The sequence below is a fragment of the Carcharodon carcharias genome, chromosome 23 (genome assembly GCF_017639515.1).
Source record: "Carcharodon carcharias isolate sCarCar2 chromosome 23, sCarCar2.pri, whole genome shotgun sequence".
Taxonomy (NCBI): Eukaryota; Metazoa; Chordata; class Chondrichthyes; order Lamniformes; family Lamnidae; genus Carcharodon; species Carcharodon carcharias.
In genome coordinates, this window is record NC_054489.1 from 22,060,747 (window position 1) to 22,077,401 (window position 16,655).

The 16,655-nt window shown below is 42.7% G+C and overlaps 2 protein-coding genes, 1 long non-coding RNA gene and 1 pseudogene across 3 annotated transcripts in view; 1 reads left to right on the forward strand and 3 right to left on the reverse strand.

The window, feature by feature from the left end:
* Nucleotides 1–203: 203 nt before the first annotated feature.
* LOC121269044 lies at nt 204–5,406 on the reverse strand. The gene is made up of 3 exons (XR_005941296.1): nt 5,352–5,406; nt 482–513; nt 204–347 (listed from the first exon to the last, which is right to left on the reverse strand). It is a non-coding gene; the product is annotated as an uncharacterized LOC121269044 (long non-coding RNA).
* LOC121269042 (protein HEXIM1-like) lies at nt 1,255–4,411 on the reverse strand. Its single transcript, XM_041173444.1, has one exon. It carries the CDS (start codon nt 4,280–4,282, stop codon nt 3,299–3,301), a length of 984 nt encoding a protein of 327 aa, XP_041029378.1. The 5' UTR covers nt 4,283–4,411; the 3' UTR covers nt 1,255–3,298.
* Nucleotides 5,044–16,655, forward strand: part of LOC121269041 (abl interactor 1-like) — a 246,053-nt gene continuing 234,441 nt past the window's right edge. Inside the window, exon 1 of the mRNA XM_041173443.1 lies at nt 5,044–7,398. The gene's annotated coding sequence lies outside the window, so the exon portion shown is untranslated. The remainder of the gene's footprint in view (nt 7,399–16,655) is intronic.
* Nucleotides 14,299–14,424, reverse strand: LOC121269282 (annotated as a pseudogene).

Below are 16,655 nucleotides of genomic sequence, written 5' to 3' on the forward strand. Positions count from 1 at the left end.
TCTCAAATGTTTCAAAGTGCTTTGCAGCTATGTTAAGCTGTACAAAAATCTAGGTTGTTGCAAAACATCCTCTATGCATTACGTGGCAAAGTTGTTCTGAATTGCATCCGAGCCATGACTGGCAACAACAGAGGTATTAACTCATGATGAGCAGTCTGTACAAAAGAGGAATGAAGACAAAAATGTAGTTTACCTACCTGATGGTCAGGAATCTTGACAGTCACTAGATGTATCCAAGCATCAAGGTGCCTATTTATAGAGAAAATGTTTGAGTGTGTACATGAAGAAATTCAACAGGTCTGAACAGCTTCAGTTGGGAGTATGCCTTTGAGGAGATTCTGTTTCACCTTTTGAAAAAAAAGTGAACATTTTCATTTTGTTAGGAAGATGAAAAAGTCCATAATAGCAGCTCCAAGTTTATGTTGGTCATTTATGATACATCAGAATAGTATCCAACCCTACAGTTAAAAAAAAATCCTACCTTAATTTGTAGATCCAAAAGGCTGGATGTATCTGTAGAAAAGGTAAGAACCGCATTATTGTCCAACATTTTTCTTGCATTGAGGTCCTAATCTTTGGAACTCTCTCTAAATCCCTTCACTTTACAAGACGGATCAGGAAGTATTTAAAATGAACATTATTTTAAAACCAAGTTTTCTGACAATTGCACGTCTTAAAACTAGCAAACGTTTTATCCAGTTCTATGCTCATGGTTGGCTAACAGAAGGGAAACCACACTCCAAGATTTTATATTCCACTGATTGTTCAAATTCTTTAATATACATGCTCGAACCTTGCAAAAATCCTGGCCGAGCACTGCAACCTTGGGGGACGATTTTCACCAGTTTTAATAATTAAAATTGTTAAAATGTGTTTCAAAACCATGGATTGTAATAAGCAGTAAATAGGAATTATCTGCTCCCTAGTCTCCTTTATTCACAAGAACTTAAAATTTCACTGTTATAAATAACGATGAGGGACAAATTAGCTTGAGAAACTGAGTAGCCTATCTTTTTGCATAATCAACTTTGAAACACACTGAGCACTTGAAATTTCCAACTCCTATTCCAAGCCATTTTATTCTCTGCATAACTCTGCATTGTATTCCTCATATTTAGCAGTTAACTAAATAAATCCCTTAGCAACCAAAGGGAATATTGAAGCCTCTGGTCCCTGTATATCAACATATCCTACTGCTTAGAAGAAATAACAGTAAGATGCAAGTATTCTCAGCATAATTATTCACATTAAGAATGAGTGAAGACATAGTTTAATTACTACATTGAATAGGTCACACATTATATATCTAGATGCTGGCAAAGAAAATCAATACCTGCCTCATACAGTAAGACACTAGTTACTAATCTGCAGCCTAGTTAAGATTCAATGGTTTTCTGTCTTAAAGGCCTGACTTAACTAACTTGTTCAAGGCAGCACCAAAGGTGTCTATCTTTACTATCAGGGACACAACCTATTCAAAACTACACTGCACAAAATGGAGGTCAATTTTTATATTTTCACCATAGGATTAAAAAATGCGATTAGCAGCCATGTTTTTGGTACAAAGTACCTTGTTTCCTTTAAAAATAGCAAGATAAACACGTTTTGATAATTTGCTTGATACCGGCTAATTCTAAAAAGTGTCTTGAGTTAGAACAGACTAACACACTTTCATTACTTTAAAAGGAACGTTTCCCCATCTTTGGCACTGGTCAGAGCCCACTACTGCAAGTGTCTTTCCTACATCCACTTCCATTTTATATACGTCAAATCAAAATGTATTCATCTCAGATAAAGTAAATTCCACACAAGGTACAGAAGCAAAAGCTCAGAGTAATGTGATAAAATTAATCTTGGCACTAAGTTCAATGTTAGCTACAGCAGAAGGGTAACTGCAACTGGCTTTGGAAGACTCATCTGTTCATAGCTTGATTTTAAACAAGCAACTATAGGTGGACACATTCAAGGTCATGTCCATTGTGCCCCTTTACGTTTGCCCAAATTAGTTCTTCGATCCATAATTATTCAGACTTTTCCCCTACTGATCTACAAACTTCAAAGTTATATTCCATTCTAGACCAAGAGCAGTTCTAAATTTGGATCATCTAAATTTAAGATTCTTCCCTGATGACAAATTTAAAATTTTGGTCTCCGTGATGGATGTATTTTGAAAATATCGGATTATCCAGAATTCCAAACTATGTTGCCAAGCATCACTCCACTAGGAACGCCAAGTTTATTCTCCACTTTCATAGAAAAGGTACAAAGTTTTTCTTTAAAGACATACTAATTTTATTCTTTAATTTTTTTTATATATATATCCATTGAAAAGGTACATTTTACAAATTTACCCCCAAAAATCTTGATACTGGCCTCCCAAGTTTATTCTTGGGAACTTTTTTTTAAAAAAAGTGTTAACCACTGTTTTAAGATTTTTTAAACAAAAAGACATAGTGATTCAGTTGCCAGTTTCCTTTGTAGACTCTTCTTTCTAATGTATTGAATAGATGCAGAATAGTGAATTATGAAATACACAGGAGGCAGCCACACAGAAAATCCCACCAAAAGCAAAATTTGGTTTCAAACTCATTTAGGGGTATGCACACATCTAAATTTGATTTGTCTAACTGGTTGAGTTGGTGCACTGCTGACCAAATGGCACAGTGGATCTCCAGAAAATGATTCAAAATCATTAACTAGAGTAACATTTGAAACAGTAAGGGGGTAAAATAATATCAGATTTAGAAGAGGGAATTGACAGCCTTAAATGTAGATGGGGGAAAAAAATCATGCATTAAAAAAGTAGCCAAATGGCTAGGGCAAGGCTTCCTCCAGGAGAGGCGTGCTGGATTTTGTACTATAGGCATTAATCATTTGGCAAAACTTTGGGAAATCCCAAACTGGTAGCAAACTGACAGGTAACTCATTTAAAATAAGGCAATGGCATTCTCACCAAAACTGTTGAACCCAATTTTTAAAAAATACTGTACATAACTACTGCCCACGGGTTTTGGTTCAAGATTAACAGATGCACAAGAGAGAGAAGGATGGCTGGGGATCACTTGTATAAAACACAAGTCAAAAAGTTACTTCGAATCTCTGCCAAGGCAGATGCTTAAAATGCGAAAGAGAAAGTGTATTCCAACCCAACTTCAAAATAAACCAATTAGATCATTTCAAATATACAACGCAAATTCCAAAACAATGCAAAAAAACAAAAATCTACAATCTGTACAGACTAAAAATATTTACAGATGTATATACAAGTTAATATATATATATCTCCAGAGTTCATATTTCAATCAGCACTGTCTGATACTATTTTCCCCCGTTTGTACAGTTCATTTTCTTTCAGGAGCTGGTGGTTTTCGGCTTTCAGTCTTTCAATCTCTCGTTCCAGTTCTTTCAGTTTGTTTTCCACCACCTCTCCACCCCTGGCTATCACCACCTTCCCTTCCAGCCGGCACCTCAGCCGATTGTTCTCGTCCTCCAGCCTGGACAGGCACTTCTCCAGCTCCAGGTACTCCCGGATCAGCTCCTGCTTGGTCATGTTCTGCAGGCTCTCGGCGTGGTACTTCTCGTAAGTCTCGGAAAAGTCCTTCTGCAGGAACTCGCCGCCGCCGTCGCCCCCCATGCCGTCGCTGCCGCTGTCCTGCTCCTCCTCGTCCAGCTCTTCCTCCTCGCTGGTCTCGTCCGACCGGCCGGCGCGCTTGGGGCAGACGCCGGTGTTGAGGTCGGGCTCCTCCTGGTTGTGCTCCTCCATCAGGAACTGGGTGGTGTTGTACGGAGCCACCGTGAAGCCCTTGGCGAACATCTCGGCGCGGGTCTTGGCCGCCCGGACGCTCTCCCGCTCGTCCAGCTTCTTCTTCTCCTCCCAGGACAGCTTGAAGTAGGGCTTCCAGCGCCGCTTCTTCTTGGACGGCCGCCTGCGGTGCCTCCTCTTCCCTCCTCCTCCTCCTCCTCCCCCGCCGCCGGCAGCCCCAACGCCAGCGCCGCCGCCGCCTCCTCCTCCTCCTCCTCCGGCGCCAACCCCGCCTCCTGGTGCCGGAGCTCCAGGCTGCTCAGCCTCCGCGTCACTCACACTCTCGCTGAGCTGCGAGAGCGCCGTTCGCCCTCTGCCGTCCCGACCCCGCTGTTTCGTCTCCTCATCCTCCTCCACCTCCTCCCGCGGCTGGGGGGGAGCGCTTGGAGACGGAGGCAGCAGCCCGCCCTCCCCCTGGCTCCGCTCCCCTATCCGGCCTAGGAAGTGCTCCGGGCCCGCGGACATCACTGGCCTGCTCATCCTGACCCGCGGGTCAAGCGTGAGCTTATTTTCTTTTCTCCCTCTCCCAAGTGGAGCCCCTCTCGACAGGGAACCCTCCCCCTCCAGCTCCTGTGAGCAACACCAACCAAACACACAACAACCTCCTCTCACTCCTCAACTGCTGCGGCTCGTACTCGAGGTGGCCTTTATATACAAACCGTGACCCGTCACTGCGCATGTCCCTACCGCGCTCCTGCCCACGGGATTTGTAGTCCATCACCTCCGCACCCGCTACACCAACCACCAAGCGACAAACTACAGCCCCCACAAACCACTGCGGGAAAACAGCCGACCGCCCAATTGCCTGCCACCGCGGAAGGCCCGCCTCTATTCTATGCTTATTGGTCGGATAGCCCAGTTTCGGAATTTTGCCCGCGGAATTGCGACGTCTGATTGGCTTTCCCCGCTATCAATCATCGTCCCGGTGCCCGGGACCGATTCTTCAACGCCTTTGGGTTTGAATCGAGGAGAAATATCCTTGCGCTGGGTATTGAGGGGACTGTGCCACTTCTATTAAGGAGGGAGGCAATAATAAGGAACAAAAATCAAAATGTGATTTCATATGTTAATGAAGTATTACCTTTGTGAAATTCACTTTGAATAACAATCGAATTAGCTTATTAGCATCGTTGGTGCTCATTTTGCTTCGATTATCTATTAGATTTCTATCCATGTTATGATCATACCCCTAGCTGAAGAGTAAACTGATCGAAACAGTCACGTAGCAGTTGTGAACAGAGTGAAGTGTTTGTTGGGGGCCCAAGTTCATGGCGGTTCATCTCTGAGCGAAAGATTTATTTGATTATTAACCCCCCCTCTCAGAAAACAAGGCTGTAAAGCGAGACATGTCACATATCGTTTGATGCATTGAGCGGCACTCTGTGTTGCCGGCGGAAGGACACTGATGAGGGAAACGTTTCTGAGAGGCGAAGCGATCGATTGGTCTTAAAGCATCAGAATTAAAAAGCAAATAAAAATCACCGCCGTGTAAAAATGTTGCACAGAGACGGCTACAAAACAAAATGGAGGATTTAGTGTCAAAACCCACCTCACTCGGCCCAGCAGTTCCATTCAGACCACGTTGTGTCCTTGCCTTGGTTCCCGGACGCGAAACGCCTTTGAGGGGCGGGCGGACGAAGCGAGCGGCGGGCCTCATTCGGGCCTAGTGACATCTCGGCCTCGGAGCACACACCATACCTCCCTAAAACCCACTAATTAGAGCCCTCTTTCCAAATGATTGTTCAAAAAATGTAATTCAAAGCACTACTACATTCAATTTTCTCTATATTTCGAACCTAGTTTCCTATGTACTTCTTATTGGCGGCGTTCCAAAACTTCGTAAACGAGAAGGAGCTATGATAATTTCATCTAGAGATCCAGATAATTTCCTAAATCCAGAAATAAGCTCACGTACTTAATATATGTCAGCTTGAGAGAGAAGGTTTATTTTCGGATTTTCTTTATATTATTTTGTTTCTGTCTTTCAAGTTTGCTTTCCCCATCTTCGGTAAAGCCCCTGCCATTTTTGGGACAGTGCTGTGTGATTCAAATGGCATTCACAGCAAGATGCAGTCTATCATTACAGCCATGTATTTATAATAGAAACATGCAATTATCAAATTGAGAAGGCTTCAGTCGAAATTAACTGTAAACATTTATAAGTTTATTAATCACACCTAATTTTTATATCTTAAGTCATTCAGCTTTACCTGCTGTATTTGAGTATTGCAAACTAGAAATGTCCTCTGACAGAAACAGTTGAAATACGTTTTTTTAAAAAAAACTATAGAGAAACTGCATAGTCCTCCCGCATCAAAAAGCAAATAATTAGGAGTGTATTACAAGGTTGTCTGTTGCATGTTGGTAAGTGAATACCATATAAGTTAAGTGCTAGCAGGACATGACAGGAAGAGAGGATGAAACGACACCATGTATATGATCATATATTTTCCATACAGAGAATATTAAGCAGTTGAACATGTTTTTTAAGACTGCAAAACTATTATGAAGGGTGGGTGGGGGGAAGAAATTAGATGACCCTTCTCGCACAATTTGTGAGTATGACCGAACCTCAGGAATATATAATCATGAACACAGTCTAAGGGATGTTAACCTTTCAGTATATAGTTTTTTTTTGTTTAAGTGAGGCATTAGAATTCATCCATTATAGTTTACATTATTTCATTGGACACTGTAAAGATGAACACAGATTTGCCTTGTAGGTTTATGCTGTGACAGCAAAGACACTTTTTTTCTGGACAATGTAAAAGACAATATAAATTTTCATATCACAAATCCAGCTTCACATACCAAAATTATTGCAACCGCATGATTTTTAAAAAATTGTTCTTTTTATTGCCCATCCCAGTATATGAACATTTTTATAAAAATAAGAGTTCAATATTTTTCCCACATAATGTGCATTCTTTCCCTTGGAATAACTCTTAAGTAAGACTACTAAATAATGCCAAATTAGATATTTTTGTACCGCAGGTACAAATAGCCCTTAAAACCAGCGGATAGAGAAAAGTTTCATTAGGCTAGACGGGAGTTGAACCCAAGCTCCACAGGTGAATGAATATATGTAACTTTCCAGTTCCTGCTGCAAGTGCTTTTTAAAAAAAATGCTGAGAAGAAGCAAGTATTTTAAATATGAACAGATCCAGTATAAAGGACCAGAAGAACTAAATCCTTATGTGTTCTGCAAGTAAGTTTAAATGCAGTCCAAGTGGTATGTGAGCTGAAAAAGAAAAGTTGCTGGACAGAACCCTGATGAGAAGAGCAGGAAGAAACAGTTGGCATTATCGGAATTTGATTATCATCAATGAAGAATATCACAAATGACAGACCCCAGCCTACCTGTGTATTTAAATTTGTGAAGAGGAATGCAATAAGGGACAGACTTGTAAAACTGCACCACATGACCCTTAGGAAGAGATGGCCATCTTTTGGGAGCTCGCACGAAGGAACATACAAGGTGTTAATTTGAAGTCCAGCGAATTTCGGGGACCAGCAAGGGGAACCAATCCATGTCACAATAATAACTGCTCACAAGTACATTAACTTTAATCTGGCAATGGCATGTGTGGTTAATGGTAAGTTAAAAATTATTACCTTTAAAGGATTAAGATGTCTCATCACAACAATGTAAAATACGTTTTTTTTTCCTTTCATGGGATGCGGGTGTTGCTGGCAAGGCCAGTATTTGTTGCCCATCTCTAATTGCCCATGAACTGAGTAGCTTGCTGGGTCATCAAGAGTCAACCATATTATTGTGTATCTGGAGTCACATGTAGGCCAGACTAGGTAAGGATGGTAGATTTCTTTCCCTGAAGGGCACTAGTGAACCAGATAGGTTTTTTTTAAAAACACTGGATAATAGTTGTCATGTTTACCAGTAATGAGACAAGCTTTATATTCCCAAATTTTATTCATTGAATTGAAATTCCCACAACCGCCATGATGGGATTTAAACCCTTATCCTCAGAGCATTAACCTCACCTTCTAGATTATTAGTCTAGTGACATTACCACTACACTGAATGGTAGCTATATACCTAATGGTGGTACAAAGGAACAAAATTTAAGCTCAATTTCCTTGATACCAAGCTCTGTGCAAACCATTGGAGTGTTAAAACTTTTCTTCATTGAGCAAACAGTAGCTGTGATACCAAGAAGCCTAATCACACTTCAGCTGTTAGGCACAGCAGTTAATGAGTCTTTGAAAACTATCAATAGGAAGCTGTTGCAAAGCTGGTCATCTATAGGCCTAAAGTATTTTCAGTGCAGGGAGCAGGCTGAGAAAAATCACCTTAGCTGGAGGCTCCAGCACATGGGAGGCTATACGTTCAATAACCTTTTGAGGTGTCCATAATGATTGAATGATGGAAAAAGTGGCAAATATAGATGAATAGGATTTTTAATCTATTGAACGTGATCAGAGAAATTAAAAGGAGGAGCGATTCTGAAGTTGTTCCAATCAGTGGTCAAACATTGACGATGAAGTTTCTTTACTTTGGCCCTGATTAGAGGTTGTGCCTACAATCTTAGTTTTTGTGTGTTTTACTGATGTGGCAATTTTTACAGTAACCATTCAGATAACTTGCAAGATATATGGTATAAGTTGTATTTGAAAAAAATATGAATAAAGTACTCCTATTACATTGTACAAATAAGTTGGAGGACATTTTATGCTGTGTAATGGATAACATAAGGGCAATTGATTATTAGTTGAATAAGTGAAACTGAGTTTTTATTAAGAATGAATATGGGAGTGTTTAATGGCATTCGTACATTTGTTTTATAATTCAGTCCTTATTTTCATTGAAATTGTGAATCAGCAGCTTTGATTGTTTATTTACCTATGTCCCATATTCAGTATTATGTTATACTTTTATTAAATGCAGGATGTATAGGAAGGCAGTGGGGAAGGTTTTGGAGGCAAGAGACAATACTGAAGGTGGGAGAGGTTATATCATTGGCAGTACTGGGAGAATAGTCCTGGCATGTATAAACCATGGAATGCTGGGGGGAGCTGGTGGGAGGAAGGAGGAACAGAGGAGTGGTCAGGTCTGTGTGTACTGGGGAGGGTGTTAGATCTCAGACTGGTGAGGTTGGAATTCTGGATGTGTGTGGTGTGTAAAAGTCGGCACTTACCTTAAAAAGGCCTTGGGCAGCATGGAGAAATCTGAAGAGAAGCCACTGTACCCTGGAACATCATGTGCAGCACTGGGTGGGTGAAGTATCAACCACGTGGATCTTCTCTGCGCAGCAACATCCAGGAGATGGTTGTTCTCAGCGCAGCAACTTCTCTCAGGTTCAGATCTTCAATCTGCAGATGGAAGGTTGCAGGAGGTACTGTTGGGCGACAAGGGTTCGTTGGGTGGTGGAGCGAAAGATGGACAGGAGAGGAATGAAGAGGTAGGGCAAGGGAAGGTTGGTGCTGGGGGAAGTGATGGAATCAAAGGGGTTCTTTCAATGGGTCAGCTGGTATGGAGCGGGAGGGTGGGAAGCCATGGTGAATTGCGGACAGGTCTGAGGGGACATGGAGTGGGCTTTAGAGATGTAAAGGGGCATGGTGAGGGGGTTTGGAGTTGTGAAGGGGCATGGGGTTGTGTAAAATTGTGAAGGGGCATGGAAGGGGTTTGGAGGTGTGAAGGGGGATGGAGGGGGTATGGTGATGTGAAGGGGTATGGAGATGTGAAGGGGCATGGGGTATTTGGAGGTGTGAAGGGGCATGGGGACTGTAGAGGTGTGAAAGGCCCTGTCAAATGCCTTTGCTCACTGCAGAAGCTTCATTCTGGGGGATGTGGTGTCCCCAGGAAGATAAAGTGAAGTGGGGTGGGGCACAAAGGCTTAAGGACTATTGTAAACACACCACATTAGATATGATTAAAGTGCCAGTGAACTATATTTACAAAAGTTTGGAGTGCAGGTCTGTATGTGTCTCTGGCAGAATCTGCCTGACTACGTTCTCCACGGAGTCCACCACCCTCCCCGTGGAGATCTCTGTGCGGGCATAAGTCGGCACCAATTCATCAGCCAGCAGGCGGATGGCCTCCTCTGCCTCATGTGCCACCTTGCTGAGGGCCTCTGACATCTCTGCCTGATGTTCCCCCACCTCTTGCTGACTCTCCATCATCAGTTGGAAGGCTGATTCCAGAAGCCCGTCATTGGACTCGGACCTTGCAGGTGGCTCTTTCCCAGCACTCCTGTTAAGTGAGCGTGAACTCGGCTGACCCTGCTTCCTCCTGCTGCACTGCACACAAGTCCATGCAGTGACCACCAGAATGTAAGATTCTTCCTGCACCACAACTAATTCCCACCAAGGCGTGTGTCTCTGGGCAGGTGGAGGGTGCAGGTGTTTGCTGTGACATCTCTGCAGGTGCACTTTGTTCTTCTGCGATGTCCTCGTTCCTCGCTGGGTTTGTGTTAGAGCTGGACAGGGCTTCCTGAGGCTCGGGCCTTGCCCTCTTCCTGGTGGAACCTGTAAGTGAGAGAGGAGAGAGCAAGTAACTGTATGGGCTGCCTCCAGCATGGAGGCCCCCCTGGCCCTGAGGTTTCTATGACATGCATGGATTCTTACTGGATGGAGGCCGAAAACCAATCACTGAATCTCCGAAGGCCCTAACCTGGTCCACTCCGACCAGCTGCGCTGCCCACTCCTTCAAAATCAGTGAGCTCTTTCAACCCTGGCCAACCCCATTCCATCTTCTCCCTCTCTCGGTGATTATAGCTTAACTTCTCCTGTGCAAAGAGAAAAGACAAGATAGGGTTGAGAGCAATTGTATTTAGCATCTAATTGTAAATAGCAATTTCACGTATCTTTCTGATGCTTCCAGTCTTACAAATAACCCGCTATATTGTGTGCCATGTGATTGATGCACTGCAGATTGTCCAGAAGGGTTCTGGGCCAGCATCCTCCAGAGTGGTGAGCCCATGCAGATATAAATAAGGCTCAGAGAGCCATGTCATTTGTGGAACTTGCTGGTGCCCTCAACGCCTGAGCCGCTAACCACCACCCCCGAACCCCCCCCCACCTTCCCCTTCTAATCAGCATGTGAGTTCTCTGTGTGGAAGGGTGAGGGAGCCTCTTCATCTGCAGAATAGACGGACTGCAGTGGGGCTCTGAGGCATGACCTTATCATGTTATCACTGAGGCCGATGTACCATTCATTGAGGTGAGTGTGAGCAACTGAGTATTCACTTCCCCTGGGGGCGTGAATGAGGTAATTCATCCTCTTCCGACTTTGGAGGTGGTGGGCACCCACTGCCCTGGAGACTTGCTCCCATGTGGGGTCGGTCTTCCTGCTCGGCCTCCTCCTCCTCCCATTAGCTGGAAAGAGGACGTCCCTCCTGGCCTCCATTTGCTTGAGTAGGACACCCAAGGAAGTGTCGCTGAATTTACTGACAGGGCACTGGAGGACCCTGTCCTCTTCTGGCCATCTCAATCGGCGTGGTGAGTAAGTTGCTCTCCGAATGCCTTTTAAATATGGTGCCCGGATATGATGGCGGGGAGCACAACATCCAGCCCGTCCCGCTGCATGATATGTCAGGAAACACCCCGACTGCATAATTAATGAGGCTGGGGTCATGTGATATAGCGTGAATTCCCGGTTGCCTCTGCGGTGGGAAACACATCCCAAGACTGCCCCCGCCACGGGACTTAGGAAAGGAAAATTCCACCATAAGAGTGGGGGTGGATGAGTAGTAATACTGGGAAAGAGCTCAAGGAACAAAGGCGGAAATGTGAATATTGTGGAATCTTGCAGTACAGGTAATGGTTTGTTGAAGGTCAGGAAGTTATTAGAGGCACTTGGTGGGGTTGAACTCTGCTAGATTTGGAGAAGGGCACATTAGTTATCAGATGGCTGAGAGAGGTGTACTTTACTCTATGACAATCGGTGGGGGGAAATGGGTCGTTTGGCTCACATGGTGAGGAGGATGATGCAAGAGTCTGTGATTCTTGGGTAGAAAGTCTTTCGTTTCAGGTGTCGACCTGCTTGGGGGCCTGAGATTGATATTTATTAGTGGCTGTGTTTTGGTAGTATATTTTGGGGTGAGTATAGGATGAAGTCTCTAAACTTTCATTAATTCCCCCAGAACATTTCTAAAAATTATTTCAGAAGTTATTTCAATTATTTCAAGCACAAACTGCATTTATATTGCAAATTATTCATTGTATGTCAGCAATTACTGTATACATGCACTAATTGATTTAAATTTAATAAAACAGTTCCTGACTCTGTGCCAATAAAATTGTTGCTGGGCATCCAACTCTTACCCACTGAGAAAAGCACGATAGCCACATTTCAGGCTGTGATACAGGAACTAGCTTTATGTTTTTTAAAGTGTTCACCATTTTAAAGAACTTAAAAGTAGTTGCCAGATCATGGCTGGGAACTTGGTTATTTTTAGGTCCACAAAAAAACCTGAGGCATGCGGAAAGGCCTAGATTGGTAACTGGAGAAGGTCACACTGGAGACTTGGGACTGGAGTACCAGCAGAAGGAACATTAGGCAAAGGACCCAATTTTTATGAGCCTTAATTTCCCACAGACAGTTAGCACTGTGGAAAGTAATATCATTAAGTTTGTAACAGTGTTAGCATATGTTATTGGAAATTGAGAAGAATTAGGAAGTGGATTTTGGTAGTACTGAAGAAGTTAAGATCTGGAATCTAGGGATAAGGTGTGAATGCACTAGATAGTGTGAGGTTGTGGGAGAGAGAATTGGTGGTTGTAGGATCTGGGAGCACTGTAAAGGGTATGATGGTGCTGAGGGTACTAGTAAGAGGTACAAGGGTCTGTTAGAAATGGGAGGGAAGTCTTGAGTTCTTGTGGAGTGGTATTGAGATGTGACAAAGTTGGAACATGTCCATCATTTTCAAAGACCTCAGGGATACCCCCCCACTGCTTGCACAGGGAGTGCATAGCACTTACTGGCGGATGTCACATAAAATGGCGGTAGGCACACCTCCACCCGCCTGCTCCTAAACTTACCCCTCAACGGGGGGGAAAATTCTGCCCTCTCTTTCAACTCAGGGAAAACTATTGGGAATGGCTGCTGGGGCATAATACCAACTGCATATGCTCAGAAGGTAATTGGCATCTTCCTTCAATTGTTCTGGAAAAAGAATATCTAGTTGAAACCTAAACAATTGAATATTATTTACTTTGGAACTAACATTACATGAGAGCCCCAATGTAAAACACAGGCATTAAAGCCATAAACTTTTTAGTTTAAAATTATACTTTACCCCCCTTACTCTTGCCCTGTTTTAAAAAAAATTGGCCTGAAGCACCCACGTACCACAAACACTACCTCTGCTGCAAAGCAAGTTTTTAAGACTGAAAGCAAAGGGTTTCAGCCCTCTTCTTCCAGGCAAGATTTTGGCCTCTTAACCCCCCCAATCAGATTTCACTCCTATCTCCTCTCCTCCAGCTGGCTACAGTTCCTATTTTAACCCACCCACTGGCTGTCAATCTCTTTCCCCCAGCTGCCCACTGCCTGCAGATGCCTCTTAGAGGCTATCCCTGCCTTGCTTCGTGTCCCTTAAAAATGTAAATATAAAACACCATTTTAGGTTCTCTTGCCGAAATTAGTCTGAGATTTGGATTCTTCAGCAGCCACAAATGTAAAAAAGGGTTTTAAAAATTTATATAATAATAGTATTCTTGTGGGATCAGGAAAAGTAGAAGTGCTATTCCTGGCTCCACAGCAATGGCCCACACCCACCATCTTTTTTTTTCAATTCACCACTTATTTGAGGGCTGTTACTGGCAAATCAGGAAACCTGACATTCAAAGCAGCAGGAAGCATCTGAAGGCTTGACATTTACCACCAGCAGTTCACACATTATTTAGAGAAGACGCATGGCCCAATTTTGGGCTATCCTCAGGCTTTCCAGATTGAGCATATATTGAGCTGGATTTTATTGTGGGCTTCAGGACTCCAGTGTTAGAACAAAATGGGGGCCCTAAGCCCATGCTTGGCGGCAGCATGACCTTCGGTATAATTATCCAAGTGGTGGCCTCCTAATTGCCCAGAGGGCTAGTAGCTCTTGAGCCTTGACAACCCACTGGGAGAGGTGGGGGCTTGCTGAGACAGGTTGGTAACCGTGAGGGTGCCTCAACCTGGAGGTTGAGGGGCATAGCTATTATCAGAGCAGATGGTACATTGTTTGGGCTGCTGGTGTGGCCTTTCCTTCCTGCAGTCCCCTCTTTGGGGCATGGAGCCCCTGGCCCCAGTGGGTCTCCAGCCTACCATAGGGAGGCTGCTCCATTGAGATCGCAGCCTCTAGTGGGCTATCGTTGATATTTGCTTACAAAGTCAGTTACAGATTTCCTTGCATGTAACTCTTTTGAGTACAAACCCATTTCCATCTGTTTCAGATGAAATTACATTGTTTCATAGTTTGCCATTGTGAGATTTGATCTCTTGATCTTGGGATTACAAACCCCTCACCATAACCACTTGGCTATTTAAGCCAAGCTTAAGCCTACTGCACCTGGTATTCCCAGGCAGTCTCCCATCCAAGTACTAACCAGGCCTGAGTCGGCTTAGCTTCCGAGATCAGACGAGATCGGGCGTTTTTTTTTTTCAGACTAGTATGGCCGTAGGCTTTCCTTGCATGTAGTGGAATCCTCTAAATCTTCTTTAATTGGGGACTTAATCATCTCAATTGGTTGCCGTCCTCCATGGACTGCATAAACCAATCCTCTCCGTCTGCCTCAGGAATGGACAGGGCCCTTTGCCGACACAGCACTCCCTTATTTTTTCAGCAACCCCTCCTCCAAGCCTGCCAGTACATGGCCAGGAAAGGAAAATACAGTCTCTTGTGTCTGCATCACCACCTTTGGGTGCAAAACTGGGTGCTAATGAATTCCCACCTAATGAATTCACAATGCCGTTAACCAAATACTTAAGTAGAAAGATATGTGCAACTTTTATATTTGAAACAAGAGGATCTTCAGTTGTGGAATTATTATAATTATGGTTATTTTGACCCTTCAACTTATACACGTTCTTCAAAGATTACATGCATAGACCTTGGGTAGTTCCAGTTCCTCATTGTATTTTGACTTTCACTCAGCTCGCAATCTGCAGTTTTTTTCATGTCAGAATTAGACTATTTTCAGATATGATAATTAATTGTTTAGAAATTAAACACCCTAGGTTCAACAAGTGAAGTAAATGATTTCCAACAAGGTGTGATGGCTGATGAAATAAAAAATCCCAGATGGAGTTATGAAGTGACTTCAGCAGGGATTTGTTGTCGTAGCAGTTACGTGCATTGACCTAAACCACCAGCTGAAACAGTGTACACAACCTGAATAATTGCCATTTAGTAGAGCATAAACCACAGAATAATACTGACAGCATAACAAGACATTACTTTTTCTTTAGTTCAGAGGAAGACCTCAGAGTGCAATTAAGCTGAGGGAGGTATCTTAGTAATGAAAGATCTTTAAACTGAAAAGCGATTTAGAACAAATAATATGCACCTCAAATGACTAATTCTTAGAAACCTTAATTTTATTACATACTCAATATAATCAGACCATTTTAATGATACTCAAAATAGTAACTTGCAGGAAAATAAGTGGAAGGTTTCAGCATTTTGATCTGGCTTTCGGTACCTGTGGATCTCTCAGCAGATGCTGCACTTTTAAGTTGCAGAACCTGAATCTGTTTTTTCTGGCAGGTTTGATGAACTAATGAAACCCGTTTCACATAATGTAAGTTAGTCAGTTGAACTCACTTAACTGCCACACTTGTGTGGGTTGGCTGCATATCAGTGGCTTGTGACACACTCCCAACTGTTCATGATAGTTTCCTTTGCCTTTCTCAACAATAATAAAAACATCATCACTGCAATAATCAGAATATTCAGTCCCTTCCTGTAAAATATGGTTAGTTTTACCTGTGTTACTGACTTATTCTCAACTTTGTCATTTCTGAATTCTTTGAAGACTGACTCATGAGTAGAAAGTAATTTTATCAGATTATTTCATTGATGGCTCCTTATATCCCTTCATCTGAAAAGGGAAGTTTTAGTTTTAAAGTTGTGTTTCATGGTTCATATAAACTTCTGTATCCTCTTTCATTTGTTTTTTTTTCTAATTGTGTTCATCCTGTTAATAATCAATTTACTTTCATTCTATTTCTCATCTGACCTCTTATTTTTCTTTCTTCAATCTCTGGGACAGGTACACTTATTGCCTTCTTGGTTTTCAATCTTTGTGTTTCTACTGTTTTAGTTTTCTAATCTTTATTTAGCGTTGAGTTGGTATCAGATAGATGACGGTAGATCTCAGGCAAAGGGGGTTCCCCCTTTATGACCCATCTTCCAAAGGATATGATTCATTCATTAAGACAGTTTCACAGGTGCTGTCCTACATCTGGTACTTCACCTATGTGATTATTTATCAATGTATGAGTTTTAATAATGCACTTTAGCCACTTAATTGGCTAAGCATCATCACAGCAAGTGTGATCCTGTTCTCACCTGTGGGTATACTTTCTGGTCATTCAGGTCGATTGTGGAACAATTGCTAGGGTACCAAAAAGTCTGGTTCACAAACAACAGCCAGATCTGTGGCATTTTAGCATTGAGCTTGATTTTACAATGGTTTTGCTGAAAAGGAGCATAGCTTTATTTAAATATTATGCTACCAAGTCCAATTTTTTCACAATCAAATCTCCCAAGTGTGTTATTGACATGAACAAGCCAATCTTTTCTTGTCCTGTTGTTTGGACACTTAATTCTTGAGCAGAACATGCCACCAAAATGAGTTATTTTGAAAGTGACATCTTAGGGACTACTTTTATACATTGAACTCAACCTTTCAT